At 44.0% G+C, this 21,523-nt stretch overlaps 1 protein-coding gene across 6 annotated transcripts in view; it reads right to left on the bottom strand.

Annotated features, from left to right (window-relative positions):
• Positions 1-8,354: 8,354 nt before the first annotated feature.
• The window catches only part of LOC138637573 (gamma-aminobutyric acid receptor subunit rho-1), a 236,329-nt gene continuing 223,160 nt past the window's right edge, over positions 8,355-21,523 (bottom strand). For all 6 annotated transcript variants that reach the window (XM_069726370.1, XM_069726371.1, XM_069726373.1 and 3 more), the window contains one exon: positions 8,355-9,112. In XM_069726370.1, coding sequence (XP_069582471.1) covers positions 8,828-9,112 — 285 coding nt within the window. In that variant the 3' untranslated portion in view covers positions 8,355-8,827. The remainder of the gene's footprint in view (positions 9,113-21,523) is intronic.

Here is a 21,523-nt window from a genome sequence, read left to right as displayed (position 1 = left end):
CTCTTCCCACTTGCCCTGTAACAGTGGCAAGTGGGGTAATATTTGTGGGGTTGATGTCACCTGTGTATTGTCAGGTGAAATCAAGCCCACGGCTTGGTAATGGAGAGGCGTCTATAAGACACCTATCCATTACAATTCCTATATATTGTCAATAAACCCACGGCCAGATTAAAGTCCTTTAACCCCTTAGTGACAGCCAATTTGGTACCTAATGACCGAGCCAATTTTTACAATTCTGACACTGTCACTTTGAGGTTATAACTCTGGAACGCTTTAACGGATCCCGCTGATTCTGAGATTGTTTTTTCATGACATATTGTACTTCATGTTAGTGGTAACATAACATATCTTCGATATTATTTGCGATTATAAAAAAAAAACGGAATTATGGCGAAAAATTTTGCGATTTTTAAACTTTGTATTTTTATGCCCTTAAATCAGAGAGATGTCACAAAAAATAGTTAATAAATAACATTTCCCACATGTCTACTTTACATCAGCACAATTTTTGAATCAATTGTTTTTTTTTGTTAGGAAATTATAAGGGTTAAAAGTTGACCAGTGATTACTCATTTTTCCAACAAAATTTACAAAACCATTTTTTTAGGGACCATCTCACATTTAAAGTTACTTTGAGGGGTGTACATGTCAGAAAATACCCAAACTTGACACCATTCTAAAAACTACACCCCTCAAGGTGCTCAATACCACATTCAAGAAGTTTATTAACCCTTAACGTGCTTCACAGGAACTGAAACAATGTGGAAGGAAAAAATTAACATTTAACTTTTTTTTGCAAACATTTTCCTTCAGAACCAATTTTTTTTATTTTCACAAGTGTAAAAAGAGAAAATGAACCACAAATTGTTGTGCAATTTCTCCTGACTATGCCGATACCCCATATGTGGGGGTAAACCACAGTTTGGGCGCATGGCAGAGCTTGGAAGAGAAGGAGTTCCGTTTTACTTTTTCAATGCATAATTGGCTGGAATTGAGATCGGACGCCATGTTGCGTTTGGAGAGCCCCTGATGTGCCTAAACAGTGGAAACTCCCCACAAGTGACACCTTTTTGGAAACTAGACCTCCTATGGAACTTATCTAGATGTGTGGTGAGCACTTTGAACCCCCAAGTGCTTCACAGAAATTTATAAAGTAGAGCCGTGAAAATAAAAAATCCTTTTTTTTTCGCTCAAAAATGATTTTTTTTTTTGCCTGCCATTATTTATTTTCTCAAGGGTAACAGGAGAAATTGGACCCCAAAAATTGTTGAAAAGTTTGTCCTGAACACGCTGATACCCCATATGTGGGGGGGACCACTGTTTGGGCACACATCGGGGCTCGGAAGGGAAGGAGCGCCATTTGGAATGCAGACTTTGATGGGATGGTCTGCGGGCGTCATGTTGCATTTGCAGAGCTCCTGATGTACCTAAACAGTAGAAACCCCCCACAAGTGACCCCATTTTGGAAACTAGACCCACCCAAAGAGCTTATCTAGATGTGTGGTGAGCACTATGAACCCCCAACTGCTTCACAGAAGTTTATAATGTAGAGCTATGAAAATTAAAAAAAATCATATTTTTTCCACAAAAATGATCTTTTCACCCCCAAATTTTTACTTTCACAAGACTAACAGGACAAATTGGACCGCAAAATGTATTGTTTAATTTATGCTGAGTACGCTGATACCCCATATGAGGGGGGGGACCACTGTTTGGGCGCATGGCAGAGCTCGGAAGCGAAGGGGCGCCGTTTTGTAATGCAGACTTTGATGGAATGGTCTGCGGGCGTTATATTGCGTTTGCAGAGCCCCTGATGTACCTAAACAGTAGAAACCCCCCACAAGTGACCCCATTTTGGAAAATAGACCCCCCACGGAACTTATCTAGATGTGTGGTGAGATCTTTGAATGCCCAAGCAAGTGCTTCACAGAAGTTTATAATATAGTCGTGAAAAATAAAAAATAATTTTGTTTTTCCACAAAAAAGATTTTTAGCCCCCAAGTTTTTATTTTCACAAGGGTAACAGGAGAAATTGGACCCCAAAAGTTGTTGTCCAATTTGTCCTGAGTTCGCTGATGCCCCATATGTGGGGGTAAACCACTGTTTGGGCCCACGACAGAGCTCAGAAAGGAGGGAGCACCATTTGACTTTTTGAGCGCAAAATTGGCTGTCAAGTTTGGAGACCCCCGATGTACCCAAACAGTGGAAACCCCCTATTCTAACTACAATCCTAATCCCAACCCGATCCATAATCCTAATCACAACCCTAACCATAACCCTAATCACAACCCTAACCCCAACCCTAACCATAACCCTAATCAAATCCCTAAACCCAACACACCCCTAATCCTAATCTCAACCCTAACATCAAACCTAACCCTAATCCCAATACACCCCTAACCCTTATCCCAATCCTAAACTTAACCCTAATCCCAAATGTAAACCTAATCCCAGCCCTAACCATAATCCCAACTCTAATCCTAACTTTAGCCCCAACCCTAGCCCTAACTTTAGCCCCAACCCTAACTTTGGCCCTAACCCTAACTTTAACCCCAACCCTAACCCTAACTTTAGCCCAACTCCTGCCTGGCGGCAGATCATGGCAGGCGCACTGCGCATGCGCCCACCATTTTCTTACCAGAGGAAGTAGGCGGCCAGGAGGGGACGCAGGAGGACCCAAGGACACCGGTAAGTATAACAGTGTCCCCGATCCCCCTATTTCTCTGTTCTCTGATGTGCGATCACATCAGAGGACAGAGAATGACACATCGCCTTTTTTTTTTTGCGGCCACCAGTAAACAGTTAATTACAGGCGATCGCAAAACAGGGGTCGGTAAAAACCGACTCCTATCATGTTCTTTGGGGGCAGCCAAGACCCCAAAGATCTTCCGGGTGCCGGCGGGCGCACTGCGCCAGAACAAGATGGCAGCGCCCATCGGGAGCCATGAGGAGCACCGAAGGAGACTGTTGAGTATCCGGGAGCTATCAGGGACCCCGTTTCTCTGTCCTCTGATGTGCGATCACATCGGAGGACAGGGAAATTAAATGTGAAATCGTGTTTTTTGGGGTTTTTTGCGACCGCCGGTAAACGGTTAATTACAGGCGATCGCAACCCGGGGGTCGGAAAAACCCACCCGAATCATGTTCTCTGGGGTCTCGGCTACCCTTGGCAACCGAGACCCCCGAGAAAATCCAACTCTGGGGGGGCGCTATTCACTTTTTCCACAGCGGCGTTAATTAACAGCGCTGTGGAGTAAGCACCCTTAACTGCCGCTGTTATAAGGCGTATCGGCGGTCGTTAAGGTGTTAATAATCTTAATTTACCATACTACCGACTCCCTCGATCTGCTGCAAAAAAAAATGAAAAACCAACACAAATACTTCCTGTCCGACGTAGTCCAATTACCGAGTGTCTCACGACGAGTCCAGCTCTGCTACATCTGGATGCCTTTGGCTGAATCGAGGCATTATGCCACCATCCAAACAGACATCCAGATACAGCAGAGCTTGTATATTACCTCCGGAGATAACTCGGTCTCCGGCGATCACCTGCACTGCAGTTCTCACTGTCAGCTGACGTGAGAGCTTTGCTATATAATAGGAACAGCATCCAGTCCAGGTGATGAAAAAATTCCATAGCTTTATTCTGCCATAATGCAACATTTCGACCCAAAGACCTTGACAAAGACCTCTTTGGGTCGAAACGTTTCATTATGGCAGAATAAAGCTATGGAATTTTTTCATCACCTGGACTGGATGCTGTTCCTATTATATTCAAGACTGTTTATTTCCAATTGGGTCATTGGACTGGAGCATGCATCCCATTATTGACGTGCGGTCAGCTGCTTTTTTCAAAAAGTGAGAACTTTGCTAGTGACCGGAGACAACCCCAGGGGTCACATACATGGTAGTGAGCTGATCTCACTGTGAGAATTGATGTGGATGCGAACTTCCGGCTGTGGCACAAGGTAAGACGTTATGTAAATTAGTTCACATGCGTAGTAATCTGCGTTTCCGCACTTAACTACGCATGTGACTATTAAGATAATGCGGTTTTACTGCATGTAATGATGGTCTATTTGAAATTTTGTCTGAAAAGACGCGTCGCATGTCTGTTTATGCAGGGCTGCCACGGGCGTCTTTGAACACATAGTGGACATGGGATTTCTTGAAATCCCATGCACTATGTTGTACGCAGCGTCAAACCCGCAGCGTTTACTGACCATGGAAACATACCCTAAGAGTTTGCAGTTTGTCTGCCTATGTTCACTACAACATACACACTGCTATGCACCCCAAGTATTCTTTTATACTAATGATGCATGGAGACTGCACTTCATCTTCGTCTTCATGCTTTTCTGCAAAATCACACCGTTTAGGTTTCAGCAAAAAAAAATATTACTATCGCATGAAACTTTTTTTAATCACTTTTGTAACATATCACACATTTTTTTTCTTTTACCTTATCTCTTCAGAGAGGGAGAGGGCTGTAGTGCCACCTTTTGGAAGTAACAGCAAGTGTCTGCAAATTGAGATTCTGGTTTGGCTTTTATCTGAAGTCATGTGACAAAGCTCGTTAAAGGGTCGACTTTGACTATTAGGATTGCTACTTCCAATAGGTGGCACTAGAGTTCTAGTCCTCTTCCTCTCTGAAGAAACAATTTGCATATTTCCCAGAGGAGCATTGCGGCTTTGTCTCCTCATCTTGACATGCTTAAGGCCTCTTTCACACTTCAGTCTTCTGGCATCAGTCAAAATCCGTCATCGCGATGGATCCATCAAAAATAGTGAAAAACAGAAACAACGGATCCCGTTGCATCTGTTTTTTCATCCGTTTCTTCCGTTTTTTCATATCTGCAAATGGGAGGCTCCCAAATGTGATTGGCTACTGGAAAATAATGGAAACCTATATATTGAGTGTTTTAACACCCCATCTTTGAGAGGTTGTAGAGCAAGTTGCAGAAATGGAAGGAGTTTTAGCAAATATTGTGACCATCTATGCTGATTTTGCTTTTGAGGCCAATAAGTTGGCAGTGATTGTTCGGGAAAAGGAGGAAGCAAGACAGCGCATCCTTCGTCTGCGGTTTAGATTTGGGGCTGTCTGGCAAGTTGGCTACTAAATACAGATTTGGAGTGTAAAAAAACAAACAAAAAAATCGGAATCCAATGCTGGATTCCGTCAATTGACGGACAGCGATGGATCCTGCGCCCATAGGCTTCCATTCTAGCCAATGACGGATGCCACTCGATTTGTCGCTGTTCGACTTTTCGACACAGACATAAAACGTTACTTTGTCCGTCCTCTCCAGATGACGAATAAACAAATTCCGATGGATCCAGCGCATGACGGACGAAACGTGAGGTAATCCGTCCCTAATACAAGTATGAGAAAAAGATGGATCCAGTGGGCAAATTCGCTGGATCCGTTTTTTTCACAAAACAACGGATTTTGACTGAAAAAAAAAAAAGACTGAAGTGTGAAAGAGGCCTAACATGCCACTCTCCGCAAGGAGAAACAATACTTCTTGGATTTCTTTTACCTTGAAATTTTCAGAAGTGAAGAAACATATGTATTAGTTTTGCACCTTTTATCTCCCTACCACGTGTATTATCTTGTTGAGTATTTCCAAGTTTATTGAATTTGATCAGAAAACAGAAATTATACACAAATTTCTTCCTTCTCATTAATCCGAACAAGCCCAACGTAAGATGCCTTATAGGTGTCACGATTCCTCTGCTCAGAGTGTCTGGGACTCTGAGATGGATAGCTTTGTCATCCTATCCTGTGCAGGGCGTGCTGAGCTGTCTGTGCTTTGATTGACAGCTCGGTTGATCTATCTGAGGGCAGTCCCACATGTCCAGATAATTCCGGTACTGGAAAAAATCGGTACCGGAATTATCCGTGTCTGTGTGGCCCTGCGTTTCTGTGGCACATCAGTGTGGCACAGGTGCGGCACACGTGTGCCGCCCGTGTGCCCACTGGGTACCACACGCACCTATGGGAGGTGGAGCCGCATATTCATGACTGTAATCGGCGGCCCCATGTGACCGCATACAGTAGAAGGTGCGGCCAGGACAGGAAGCAGCGCCAGCCAGCGAGGGAGCCGGGTGAGTATTTTCAGAACAGCTGGGGGGGAACCCACAGGGGGTGGGGACATGGACCTTTATTTGAAACACGAAAAACCACAAAAAAAATGGATTATTAATATCTTCTTTACAGCAAACGCTGCTGCACAGAAGATATGAATCGCGGCTTCAGCACCATGTGGGGGGGACAGCGCTTACTGGAGCGCTGTCTCCTGCACGGCACACGAACAACGTCCGTGTGCGGTACGTGTTTTACACGGACCCATTGACTTTAATGGGTCCGTGTAATACGTGCGCTCCCACGAACACTGACATGTCTCCGTGTTTGGCACACGGAGACACGGTCCGCAAAAAATCAATGACATCTGCACAGATGCATTGATTTTAATGTGTTTACGTGTGTCAGTGGCTCCGGTACGTGAGGAAACTCACTTTCAAATTGGTATGCCTTTTAATTGTGTCATGTCAGGTAGAGAAGGGACCTCTGTAATTGCATCAGATGTGATGATATCCTGCTCCTGTTCAGGATGCCAGTGGTCGAAATGTCAGCAATAACCTCCCATTCGGGGGCTGGCAGCAGTCTTCCCGATACTGTGTGCTAATCTTCAGTGTACAATTGGAAAGAACAATCAATTCTGTGGCAAAAACTGAGAATGTTTTCTACACTTCCACTATTATTACATTAAATCAACCATTGCCATTTTGAGGCCATCCATGATCATTTGTGAATTTGAACTGTCTTACTTGCTTTTGTCATTGTCCGATGGCCGCCAACAATGCTTCTGTGTTATGCCTGTGCAGGAAAGGAGGCGCAGAGACAGACTGATATCCACATCATGTAATTCATCTAGCTGTCTCTGAGATTAATTATATTTGACAACATGCAATGAACAGCAAGGTACACAGAAAAGAGACAGTGGATATATTTCGAGCAATCCCGGGCTGACCATGGTATTTTGGGTAAATAAAATACTTCACATTAGCAATCATATGAGGCAATGTTTATTGCAATGAGAGGGACCAGTTAACTTATTTTAGAAGTGCATTATTCCATATATTCCTATAATATGTACCATATTATTTATGTTCTGCTATAGCTGACATATCAATATCTAGAGGTGGGAACAGAACACACAATAAGGTGATACCCTATGGAGAGTGGGTAACTGCTGGTTACGCTCACCCGGTGTAGTTGTGACAGCCAGAATTCCTATGTAGACATGAAGAAAAACAGTTGCTGCTGCCCTGTGGCTGGTGGATAAATCCTCCAGGAAATATGGGATCCAGTTGGATGAAACATGTAAGGCTACTTTCACATTTCCGTCGGTAGTCGCCCGTCACAAAGCGTTGGCGCGACGTACCGACGGAAGTGTGTGCTTTCACATTTGTGTCTGCAGTCCCGGGCAGGAAAGAGACAGAGTGAGATTTCCTGCCGGGCATGTGCAGACAGAAAAACAGGATGCAATGCACAGAAAAACGTTCCCTTGTTATTTCCAGACGACGAGCCGCCAAAATCCGACTCAACCAGTGCACGACGGACGCAACGTGTGGCCATACGTCGTGATCCATTGGCAATACAAGCCTAAGGGGAAAAAAATGCATCATGTGGACAAATTTGCAGGATGCATTTTTTTCCCAAAACGATGCATTGTGACAGATACAAAACAACGGAAATGTGAAAGTAGCCTAAGGTGGGCTGCGCTGCTGAGTAAATTGATTCTTCAAAAATTATAATAAGATTTTATATTTACAATGCATCTCAATTGCATAACTGCGTATTTATCAAGTGGAAAAAAAAACAAATGTTTAATAAAACAAGTGAAAAATCAAATTTTAAATAGTTGATATTGAGATGTGCCTGTGGTCTGTGAATCACTGCAGATTGACAGCACTTCAGATAAGTTTTCATATGTTTCTGAGACTTGTAACTCTGATGAACTTATCCTGTGCAGCAGAGGTAATTTTTGTTCTTCCTTTCCTGGGGTGATCATCATGACAGTGAGTTTCCTCTTAGCAATTGATGGTTTTCATGAGTGCATTTGAGGACACCTTCAAGCAATTTTCTGGTTTGACTGACCTTCAAGGTGTTTTTGACTAGTACTTTGCATATTATTCAAATAAGGCAAATTGTTTTGCTAGCCAAATCTGTTGACAATATTAGAAATTTGCATAACTTTTCCTGATTCAAATCTTGGTTTGTTGGAACTAGAGCACTGCTTTCCCATATTTTACTTGTATGATGCCCTATCCAATAACACAAATACATCTGAAGTAAATTTAACTTTATTAAAGGATTTACCCAGAACAAAGTAATGGTTACCTGCTAATCTTAAACTGCACAAACTCCCTCTTTATCCTCAGTCCAAACCAGTACAGTTACACCATTACAGTGCTAATTCATTGCAGAATAAGGTAGCCATTCAAAGTATGCAGTTGCACAAATATATTAACACAAGTGTTTACTGTACAAATACGACCTTCTACAGGTGCTTTCGTATTGGTATATTGACTAACAAACACAAGTAGAAAAAAAATTGAAGAAATATGGCAATTTACATTAAAAAAAAGCCTTGTCACGTGGACACAAGATACAGTACAGAGGTGTTGTTAAAACAAAACAAAAGTGAATTATTAATGAATAACAATATATAAAAATAAGCCTGTTATGTTCCCAAGCTTATCCTTGTAAGGTCTCCTGCCCATAGTCCTCTGGTTTAGTTCATTGGCAAATAAGATGCTTCTAGGAGAAAATTAACCAGTATATAAGATTGAATAGAATATAAGATGCAGGAAAAATTATTCGTGAATACTTGTCAATTGCATGTGTGTCAATCCGCATACTAACGTACGAGGGCCGTTGGCTCTTCCTCCTGTTTGAGTTTCGCTCTGTATTGAGTGCTAGTTGTACCATAATGCGATCTTCATTTTCACCATTTTCAGACACAAACCCACCGAGATTGTTTACCTCACCATCACTGTAGCTGCTGTCCATCATCGCCCGCGGTACCCCACATGTACATGGAAGCTTAAGAGAAAAATGAAAGTGCATAATTGATAGGGCCATCAACATTTACATTGCAAACTGCTATGTATTAATTATATTTCAATTTACTGGCCAGTGTCAACATATGGCTCCCGTTCTGAGGTGGTGGGGGTATTTATTTTACTCGCTTATATAGGACCATTAATTCCATTGGGCTTAACAGACACGATCATCATTGTCCCCATTGGGGTTCATAATCTGAATTACCTATCAGTTGTCTTCGGAGTGTGAGAGGAAACCATAATACCCAGAAGAAACCTATGCAAACATGGGGAGAACATACAAGCTTCTTGCAGACATTGTCCTGTGACATCACAGGAGGCTGGGGCTGCACTCAATTCCTTCAGCGACCATCGCCCTTCCTGGAACAGGATGTCACAGGGGGCAGCGCTGCTGTTACTCACTGGTTGCTTGCATAACTGAAGACATCTTGGATACTGGGTCATGGATGCGGTGACAGAGTGGCGTGCAGTGCCCACTCTCTGCTTCTGTCTCTGTTGCCACCATAGCTTTTGTGAAAGAAGACGTCTTCAGGGAGCGGAGATTGAAGCAGTTAGTGACATCAGCACTGGCCAGCAGCTTCTAGCGCTGCCGTCAAACAAATTGTCATCTATCACCACCCTCTGCTGGCGACTCGTTTGAGAGGCAGTGCTAGAAAATGTGGGGCAGTACTGGTGTCACTTACTGCTTTATCTCCGCCACCTGATGACGTCTGCATTCACAGAAGCTACGATGGTGGCGGATAGTGGCATAACTAGAGTCTGATGGCCCTCCCTCCATGCTGAAAAAATTCTATATATATATATATATATATATATATATATATATATATATATATATATACACTAGCTGAAGAGCCCGGCGTTGCCTGGGCATAGTAAATATCTGTGGTTAGTTATAGCACCTCACTTCTCTTATTTTCCCATCACGCCTCTCATTTTCCCAATCACATCTTTCATTTTCCCCCTCACATCTCTCATTTTCTCCCTCACACCTCTCATTTTCTCCCTCACTCCTCTCATTCCCCCCTAACACTTGTCATTTCAACCTCACATCTGTCATTTTCTGATCACTCCACTATTTTTCCTCACTTCTCTCATTTTGCACTCACACCTTTTCATTTTCACCTCACACCTCTCATTTTCACCTCATCACCTCAGTATATACATGTTTGTCATCTCCCTTATATATAGTATACATCTGTATGTCATCTCCTGTATATAGTACAGGTCCTTCTCAAAAAATTAGCATATAGTGTTAAATTTCATTATTTACCATAATGTAATGATTACAATTAAACTTTCATATATTATAGATTCATTATCCACCAACTGAAATTTGTCAGGTCTTTTATTGTTTTAACCATACAGTCCATAGATGAGAAGAAATAAGGGCACTCACCATCTTCACAGGATTCGATACTTTATTGACAAAATCTTCACATAAAAATCATGGCCGGAACCTACAGCGGTACAGCTTGTGTGAGCAGGGGAGCGTCTGGACGACGGCCGTTTCGCGCTGTGCCTGCGCTTCTACGGGTCCCGTAGAAGCGCAGGCACAGCGCGAAACGGCCGTCGTCCAGACGCTCCCCTGCTCACACAAGCTGTACCGCTGTAGGTTCCGGCCATGATTTTTATGTGAAGATTTTGTCAATAAAGTATCGAATCCTGTGAAGATTGGTGAGTGCCCTTCTTTCTTCTCATCTATGGACTGTATGGTTTTCTTGTAAAAGGAGCACCCGAGTCAGGAGGTCGATAGCTGTGGTTCTTTGTGTCTGATCAGCACGCTGTCTATATCGGTGGAGACTCTATGCTGTGGACAAGCTGTGCCACCCGTATTTTTCTTTATTTGGACTTTTATTGTTTTAATACTGATGATTTTGGCATACAACTCCTAATAACCCAAAAAACCTGTCTCAATAAATTAGCATATCAAGAAAAGGTTCTCTAAACGACCTATTACCCTAATCTTCTGAATCAACTAATTAACTCTAAACACATGCAAAAGATACCTGAGGCTTTTATAAACCCCCTGCCTGGTTCATTACTCAAAACCCCCATCATGGGTAAGACTAGTGACCTGACAGATGTCAAGAAGGCCATCATTGACACCCTCAAGCAAGAGGGTAAGACCCAGAAAGAAATTTCTCAACAAATAGGCTGTTCCCAGAGTGCTGTATCAAGGCACCTCAATGGTAAGTCTGTTGGAAGGAAACAATGTGGCAGAAAACGCTGTACAACGAGAAGAGGAGACCGGACCCTGAGGAAGATTGTGGAGAAGGACCGATTCCAGACCTTGGGGAACCTGAGGAAGCAGTGGACTGAGTCTGGTGTGGAAACATCCAGAGCCACCGTGCACAGGCGTGTGCAGGAAATGGGCTACAGGTGCCGCATTCCCCAGGTAAAGCCACTTTTGAACCATAAACAGCGGCAGAGGCGCCTGACCTGGGCTACAGAGAAGCAGCACTGGACTGTTGCTAAGTGGTCCCAAGTACTTTTTTCTGATGAAAGCAAATTTTGCATGTCATTCGGAAATCAAGGTGCCAGAGTCTGGAGGAAGACTGGGGAGAAGGAAATGCCAAAATGCCTGAAGTCCAGTGTCAAGTACCCACAGTCAGTGATGGTGTGGGGTGCCATGTCAGCTGCTGGTGTTGGTCCACTGTGTTTCATCAAGGGCAGGGTCAATGCAGCTAGCTATCAGGAGATTTTGGAGCACTTCATGCTTCCATCGGCTGAAATGCTTTATGGAGATGAAGATTTCATTTTTCAGCACGACCTGGCACCTGCTCACAGTGCCAAAACCACTGGTAAATGGTTTACTGACCATGGTATTACTGTGCTCAATTGGCCTGCCATCTCTCCTGACCTGAACCCCATAGAGAATCTGTGGGATATTGTGAAGAGAAAGTTGAGAGACGCAAGACGCAAGACCCAACACTCTGGATGAGCTTAAGGCCGCTATTGAAGCATCCTGGGCCTCCATAACATCTCAGCAGTGTCACAGGCTGATTGCCTCCATGCCACGCCGCATTGAAGCAGTCATTTCTGCCAAAGGATTCCCGACCAAGTAATGAGTGCATAACTGAACATTATTATTTGATGGTTTTTTTGTTTGTTATTAAAAAACACTTTTATTTGATTGGATGGGTGAAATATGCTAATTTATTGAGACAGGTTTTTTGGGTTATCAGGAGTTGTATGCCAAAATCATCAGTATTAAAACAATAAAAGACCTGACAAATTTCAGTTGGTGGATAATGAATCTATAATATATGAAAGTTTAATTGTAATCATTACATTATGGTAAATAATGAAATTTAACACTATATGCTAATTTTTTGAGAAGGACCTGTATATACCTGTATGTCATCTCCCCTGTATATAGTATATACCTGCTGTGTCATCTCCCCTATATATAGTATATACCTGAATGTCATCTCCTTCTATATATAGTATATACCTGTATGTCATCTCCTCCTGTATATAGTATATACCTGTGTGTCATCTCCCCTGTATACAGTATATATCTGAGTGTCATCTCCTCCTGCATATAGTATATACCTGTATGTCATCTTCTATATATAGCATATACCTGTGTCATCTCCTCCTGTATATAGTATATACCTGTATGTCATCTCCTCCTGTATATATATGTACCTATATGTCATCTCCTCCTCTATATAGTATATACCTGTGTGTCATCTCTCCTGTATATAGTATATATCTGTGTGTCATCTCCCCTGTATATAGTATATACCTGTGTGTCATCTCCTCCTGTATTAGACCTCGTTCACACGTTATTTGCTCAGTATTTTTACCTCAGTATTTGTAAGCTAAATTGGCAGCCTGATAAATCCCCAGCCAACAGGAAGCCCTCCCCTGGCAGTATATATTAGCTCACACATACACATAATAGACAGGTCATGTGACTGACAGCTGCCGTATTTCCTATATGGTGCAATTGTTGTAGTTTGTCTGCTTATTAATCAGATTTTTATTTTTGAAGGATAATACCAGACTTGTGTGTGTTTTAGGGCGAGTTTCGTTTGTCAAGTTGTGTGTGTTGAGTTGCGTGTGGCGACATGCATGTAGCGACTTTTGTGAGATGAGTTTTGTGTAGCAACATGCGTGTAGCAACTTTTTGTGTGTCGAGTTACATGTGACAGGTTAGTGTAGCAAGTTGTGTGCAGCAAGTTTTGCGCATGGCGAGTTTTGCGCGTTGCGAGTATTATGTGTGGTGCCTTTTGAGTATGTGCAAGTTTTGTGTGAGGCAACTTTTGCATGTGTTGCAACTTTTGTGCATGTGGCAATTTTTCCGCGTGTGCAAGTTTTGCGTGTGGCGAGTTTTTCATGAGGAGAATTTTGCACTTGTGGCGAGTTTTGCAAGAGCCTAGTTTTTGCATGTGGCGAGTTCTGCGCGTGGCGAGTTTTGAGTGGCGACTTTTGTGTTTTGACTTTTATGTGGCGAGGTTGGTGTATTTGTGGTGAAATGTGTGCTGAGGGTAATATGTGTTCAAGCACGTGGTAGTGTGTGGCGCATTTTGTGTGTGTTCATATCCCCGTGTGTGGTGAGTATCCCATGTCGAGGCCCCACCTTAGCAACTGTACGGTATATACTCTTAGGCGCCATCGCTCTCATTCTTTAAGTCCCCCTTGTTCACATCTGGCAGCTGTCAATTTGCCTCCTACACTTTTCCTTTCATTTTTTCCCATTATGTAGATAGGGGCAAAATTGTTTGGTGAATTGGAAAGCGCGGGGTTAAAATTTCACCTCACAACATAGCCTATGACGCTCTCGGGGTCCAGACGTGTGACTGTGCAAAATTTTGTTGCTGTAGCTGCGACGCTTCCAACACTTTTCCTTTCACTTTTTTCCCCATTATGTAGATAGGGGCAAAATTGTTTGGTGAATTGGAACGCGCGGGGTTAAAATTTCGCCTCACAATATAGCCTATGACGCTCTCGGGGTCTAGACGTGTGACTGTGCAAAATTTTGTGGCTGTAGCTGCGACTCCTCCAACACTTTTCCTTTCACTTTTTCCCCATTATGTAGATAGGGGCAAAATTGTTTGGTGAATTGGAAAGCGCGGGGTTAATATTTCACCTCACAACGTAGCCTATGACGCTCTCAGGGTCCAGACGTGTGACTGTGCAAAATTTTGTTGCTGTAGCTGCGATGCTTCCAACACTTTTCCTTTCACTTTTTTCCCCATTATGTAGATAGGGGCAAAATTGTTTGGTGAATTGGAACGCGCGGGGTTAAAATTTCGCCTCACAATATAGCCTATGACGCTCTCGGGGTCCAGACGTGTGACTGTGCAAAATTTTGTGGCTGTAGCTGCCACGGTGCAGATGCCAATCCCGGACATACACACATACACACACACACATTCAGCTTTATATAGTAGATATAATTGTCTAAGGGTCACTTCCGTCTTTCTGTCTGTCACAGATATTCATTGGTCAAGGCCTCTGTCTGTCATGGAAATCCAAGTCGCTGATTGGTCGCGGCAAAACAGCCACGACCAATCAGCGACGGCCACAGTCCGGCGGCAATATGGCCGCTCTTTCCTCCCCGCAGTCAGTGCCCGCTCCATACTCCCCTCCAGTCATCCAGTCAGCCCTCACACAGGGTTAATGCCAGCGTTACCGGAGTGCGGTGTGACGCACTCCGGTTACGCAGCTATTAACCCTGTGTGACCATCTTTTTACTATTGATGCTGCGTATGCAGCATCAATACTAAAACGATCTAATGGTAAAAATAATAAATAAAAAAAGGTTATTCTCACCCTCCGACGTGTGTCCTGTCATCGGCAGTGCAAGCGGCAGGTTCCGGTTCCAAAGAGGCTATGCGAGAAGGATCTTCCATGACGTCACGGTCATGTGACCGCGACGTCATCACAGGTCCTGCGCTCATACCAATCCTGGGACCGGAAGTTGCCGTGTACACCGCACACAGGCGACAGGACTACAAGGGACACCACGGAGGGTGAATATATATTTCTTTATTATTTTCTAACCTGTTACATACGTGGCTGGGCAATATACTACGTAGCTGGGCAATATACTACGTGACTGGCCAATATACTACGTGACTGGGCAGTATACTACGTATCTGTGCTGTATACTACGTGGCTGGGAAATATACTACGTGGCTGGGCAATATACTACGTCACTGGACAATATACTATGTGGCTGGGCAATACACTATGTGGCTGGGCAATATACTACATGGCTGGGCAATATACTATGTGGGCTGTGCAATATACTACGTCGACATTCATATTCTAGAATACCCGATGCGATGTGTATGTATGCATGCATATATATATATACATACATACATGTGTGTGTGTGTATGTATGTATATATATATATATATATATATATATATATATATGTATATATGTGTGTGTATATGTATGTATATATATATTATATATATGCTATATAATTGTCTAAGGGTCACTTCCGTCTTTCTGTCCTTCTGTCTGTCTGTCACGGATATTCATTGGTCGCGGCCTCTGTCTGTCATGGAATCCAAGTCGCTGATTGATCTCGGCAGCTGCCTGTCATGGCTGCCGCGACCAATCAGCGACGGCCACAGTCCAATTAGTCCCTCCCTACTCCCCTGCAGTCAGCGCCTGCTCCATACTCCCCGCAGTCACCGCTCACACAGGGTTAATGCCAGCGGTAACGGACTCACTCCGTTACCGGCGCTATTAACCCTGTGTGACCAAGTTTTTACCATTGATGCTGCCTATGCAGCGTCAATAGTAAAAACATCTAATGTTAAAAATAATTAAAAAAATAACAAATCATTATATACTCACCTTTCGCGACGCTCCGGTGACCTCCGGCAGGTTCCGCTGCCAAGAATGGTATGGGAGAAGGACCTGCCATGATGTTACGGTCATGTGACCGCGACGTCATCACAGGCCCTGCGCGAGAAGGACCTGCCATGACGTCACGGTCATGTAACCGCGACGTCATGGCAGGTCCTTCTCGTGCAGGCGCGCAGGGCCTGTGATGACGTCGCGGTCACATGACCGTAACGTCATGGCAGGGCCTGTGATGACGTCGCGGTCATGTGATCGCAACGTCATCACAGGTCCTGCGCGAGAAGGACCTGCCGTAACGTCACGGTATTGTGACCGAACTACAAGGGGCCCTCGGAAGGTGAGTATATGTTTATTTTTTAACCTGTGACATACAATTTTTTATTTTTTAACCTGTGACATACTTGGCTGGGCAATATACTACGTGACTGGCCAATATACTACGTGGTGGCCAATATACTCTGTGATGTATACTACGTGGCTCTGTGCTGTATACTACGTCACTGGGCAATATACTACGTGACTGGGCAATATTCTACATGACTGGGCAATATACTACGTGACTGGGCAATATACTACGTCGCTGGGCAATATACTACGTCGCTGGGCAATATGCTACGTCGCTGGGCAATATGCTACGTCGCTGGGCAATATACTACGTCGCTGGGCAATATACTACGTGACTGGGCAATATACTACGTCACTGGGCAATATACTACGTCACTGGGCAATATACTACGTCGCTGGGCAATATACTACGTGCCTGGGCAATATACTACGTGGCTGAGCAATATACTACGTGGCTGGGCAATATACTACGTGACTGGCCAATATACTAAGTGGCTCTGCTGTATACTACGGCTCTGTGCTGTATACTACGTCGCTGTGCAATATACTACGTGGCTGGGCAATATACTACGTGACTGGGCAATATACTACATGGGCTGGGCAATATACTACGTCACTGCGCAATATACTACGTGGGCTGTGCAATATACTACGTGGGCTGTGCAATATACTACGTGGCTGGGCAATATACTACGTAGCTGGGCAATATACTACGTGGCTGGGCAATATACTGCATGGGCTGTGCAATATACTACGTGGACATGCATATTCTAGAATACCCGAATTTTCTTCCTGAAAATGATTGCAATCACAAATTCTTTGGTATTATTATCTTCATTTAATTTGTCTTAAATGAAAAAACACAAAAGAGAATGAAGCAAAAAACAAAGCATTGATCATTTCACACAAATCTCCAAAAATGGGCCAGACAAAAGTATTGGCACCCTCAGCCTAATACTTGGTTGCACAACCTTTAGCCAAAATAACTGCGACCAACCGCTTCCGGTAACCATCAATGAGTTTCTTACAATGCTCTGCTGGAATTTTAGACCATTCTTCTTTGGCAAACTGCTCCAGGTCCCAGATATTTGAAGGGTGCCTTCTCCAAACTGCCATTTTTAGATCTCTCCACAGGTGTTCTATGGGATTCAGGTCTGGACTCATTGCTGGCCACCTTAGAAGTCTCCAGTGATTTCTCTCAAACCATTTTCTAGTGCTTTTTGAAGTGTGTTTTGGGTCATTGTCCTGCTGGATGACCCATGACCTCTGAGGGAGACCCAGCTTTCTCACACTGGGCCCTACATTATGCTGCAAAATTTATTGGTAGTCTTCAGACTTCATAATGCCATGTACACGGTCAAGCAGACCAGTGCCAGAGGCAGCAAAGCAACCCCAAAACATCAGGGAACCTCTGCCATGTTTGACTGTAGGGTCTGTGTTCTTTTCTTTGAATGCCTCTTTTTTTCTCCTGTAAACTCTATGTTGATGCCTTTGCCCAAAAAGCTCTACTTTTGTCTCATCTGACCAGAGAACATTCTTCCAAAACGTTTTAGGCTTTTTCAGGTAAGTTTTGGCAAACTCCAGCCTGGCTTTTTTATGTCTCGGGGTAAGAAGTGGGGTCTTCCTGGGTCTCCTACCATACAGTACATTTTCTGTTGTGAATTCTGTGGCCAAGCTCCATCCTGTGGTCGAGAGTGGTACTTCGGCTGGTTCTGTCTATGAGCTTCCTTTGGTGGATGAGAGTGGTACTGCGGCTTCTGAGTTTCCTTCCTCAGGTGATGAGGTTAAGTCGTTTGGTGCTGCTCTATTTAACTCCACCTGGTGCTTTGATCCTGGCCTCCAGTCAATGTTCTAGTATTGGTCTTGCTTCCTCCTGGATCGTTCCTGTGGCCTGTCTATCCTGCATAAGCTAAGTTCTGCTTGTGTTGCTTTTGTTTGCTATATTTTCTGTCCAGCTTGCTATATTGGTTTTTCTTGCTTGCTGGAAGCTCTGAGACGCAGAGGGAGCACCTCCGTACCGTTAGTCGGTGCGGAGGGTCTTTTTGCCCCTCTGCGTGGTTGTTTGTAGGTTTTTGTGTTGACCGCAAAGCTATCTTTCCTATCCTCGGTCTATTCAGTAAGTCGGGCCTCACTTTGCTCAATCTATTTAATCTCTGTGTTTGTATATTCATCTTTACTCAGTCATTATATGTGGGGGGCTGCCTTTTCCTTTGGGGAATTTCTCTGAGGCAAGGTAGGCTTATTTTTCTATCTTCAGGGCTAGTTAGTTTCTCAGGCTGTGCCGAGTTGCATAGGGAGCGTTAGGCGCAATCCACGGCTACCTCTAGTGTGGTGTGATAGGATTAGGGATTGCGGTCAGCAGAGTTCCCACGTCTCAGAGCTCGTCCTATGTTTTTGGTAATTGTCAGGTCACTTTGTGTGCTCAGAACTTCAAGGTCCATTGTGGTTCTGAATTACCTGTTCATAACAGTACTGGAGGCCAAAGTACTAATGCTTCTCAATAGAGGGAAAAGAGAAGTTCTGAGACCATTTTTTTTTCTTTGCACTGTGTTCTGTCTTTCTTTTCCCCTTAACATCAGGGTGGTTCAGAACACAGGTGTGGACATGGACTTTCAGGGTCTGTCCTCTTTGATGGATAATCTCGCTATAAATGTACAGAACATTCAAGATTTAGTGGTTCAGAATCCTATGTTAGAACCTAAAATTCCTATTCCTGAGTTGTTTTCTGGAGATAGAGCTAAGTTTTTGAATTTTAAAAATAATTGTAAACTATTTCTGGCTTTGAAACCCCGCTCCTCTGGTGACCCAGTTCAACAAGTTAGGATCATTATTTCTTTATTACGTGGCGACCCTCAAGACTGGGCATTTTCCCTTGCGCCAGGAAATCCTGCATTATGTAATATTGATGCGTTTTTTCTGGCGCTCGGATTGCTGTACGACGAACCTAATTCAGTGGATCAGGCAGAGAAAAATTTGCTGGCTCTGTGTCAGGGTCAGGATGAGATAGAGATTTATTGTCAGAAGTTTAGAAAGTGGTCTGTCCTCACTCAATGGAATGAATGTGCGCTGGCAGCTATTTTCAGAAAGGGCCTCTCTGAAGCCCTTAAGGATGTCATGGTGGGATTTCCTATGCCTGCTGGTCTGAATGAGTCTATGTCTTTGGCCATTCAGATCGGTCGACGCTTGCGTGAGCGTAAATCTGTGCACCATTTGGCGGTATTATCTGAGCATAAACCTGAGCCTATGCAGTGCGATAGGACTTTGACCAGAGCTGAAAGGCAAGAACACAGACGTCAGAATGGGCTGTGTTTCTACTGTGGTGATTCCACTCATGCTATCTCCGATTGTCCTAAGCGCACTAAGCGGTTCGCTAGGTCCGCCACCATTGGTACGGTACAGTCGAAATTTCTTTTGTCCGTTACTTTGATCTGCTCTTTGTCTTCCTATTCTGTCATGGCATTTGTGGATTCAGGTGCTGCCAGAATTTGATGGACTTGGAGTTTGCTAGGCGCTGTAGGTTTGTCTTGGAGCCCTTGCAGTGTCCTATTCCATTGAGAGGAATTGTTGCTACGCCTTTGGCCAAGAATAAGCCTCAGTATTGGACCCAACTGACCATGTGCATGGCTCCTGCGCACCAGGAGGATATTCGCTTTCTGGTGTTGCATAATCTGCATGATGTGGTCGTGTTGGGGTTGCCATGGCTACAAGTCCATAACCCAGTATTAGATTGGAAATCAATGTCTGTGTCCAGCTGGGGTTGTCAGGGGGTACATGGTGATGTTCCATTTCTGTCTATCTCATCATCCACCCCTTCTGAGGTCCCAGAGTTCTTGTCTGATTACCGGGTTGTATTCGATGAGCCCAAGTCCAATGCCCTACCTCCGCATAGGGATTGTGATTGTGCTATCGATTTGATTCCTGGTAGTAAGTTTCCTAAGGGTCGACTGTTTAATTTATCTGTACCTGAGCACGCCGCTATGCGGAGTTACGTGAAGGAGTCTTTGGAGAAGGGTCATATTCGCCCGTCATCGTCGCCATTGGGAGCGGGGTTCTTTTTTGTGGCCAAGAAGGATGGTTCGCTGAGACCTTGTATTGATTACCGCCTTCTAAATAAAATTACGGTCAAATTTCAGTACCCCTTGCCGCTGCTGTCTGATTTGTTTGCTCGGATTAAGGGGGCTAGTTGGTTCACCAAGATAGATCTTCGTGGTGCGTATAATCTTGTGCGTATTAAACGGGGCGATGAATGGAAAACAGCATTTAATACGCCTGAAGGCCATTTTGAGTACCTGGTTATGCCATTCGGGCTTTCTAATGCTCCATCAGTGTTTCAGTCCTTTATGCATGACATCTTCCGAGAGTACCTGGATAAATTCCTGATTGTATACCTGGATGATATTTTGGTCTTCTCGGATGATTGGGAATCTCATGTGAAGCAGGTCAGAATGGTGTTCCAGGTCCTGCGTGCTAATTCTTTGTTTGTGAAGGGGTCAAAGTGTCTCTTTGGTGTTCAGAAGGTTTCATTTTTGGGGTTCATTTTTTCTCCTTCTACTATCGAGATGGACCCTGTTAAAGTTCAGGCCATTTATGATTGGACTCAGCCAACATCTCTGAAGAGTCTGCAGAAGTTCCTGGGCTTTGCTAATTTTTATCGTCGCTTCATCGCTAATTTTTCTAGTATTGCTAAACCGTTGACTGATTTAACCAAGAAGGGTGCTGATGTGGTCAATTGGTCTTCTGCTGCTGTGGAAGCTTTTCCGGAGTTGAAGCGTCGTTTTTCTTCTGCCCCTGTGTTGTGCCAACCAGATGTTTCGCTTCCGTTCCAGGTCGAGGTTGATGCTTCCGAAATTGGAGCAGGGGCTGTTTTGTCGCAGAGAAGTTCTGATTGCTCGGTGATGAAACCATGCGCCTTCTTTTCCAGGAAATTTTCGCCTGCTGAGCGAAATTATGATGTTGGCAATCGAGAGTTGCTACCCATGAAGTGGGCATTCGAGGAGTGGCGTCATTGGCTTGAAGGAGCTAAGCATCGCGTGGTGGTCTTGACTGATCACAAAAACTTGACTTATCTCGAGTCTGCCAAACGGTTGAATCCTAGACAGGCTCGTTGGTCGCTGTTTTTCTCCCGTTTTGACTTTGTGGTTTCGTACCTTCCGGGCTCTAAAAATGTGAAGGCGGATGCCCTGTCTAGGAGTTTTGTGCCCGATTC

Source organism: Ranitomeya imitator, chromosome 5 (genome assembly GCF_032444005.1).
Source record: "Ranitomeya imitator isolate aRanImi1 chromosome 5, aRanImi1.pri, whole genome shotgun sequence".
Lineage (NCBI taxonomy): Eukaryota > Metazoa > Chordata > Amphibia > Anura > Dendrobatidae > Ranitomeya > Ranitomeya imitator.
This window is presented reverse-complemented; position numbering and strand designations above follow the sequence as displayed.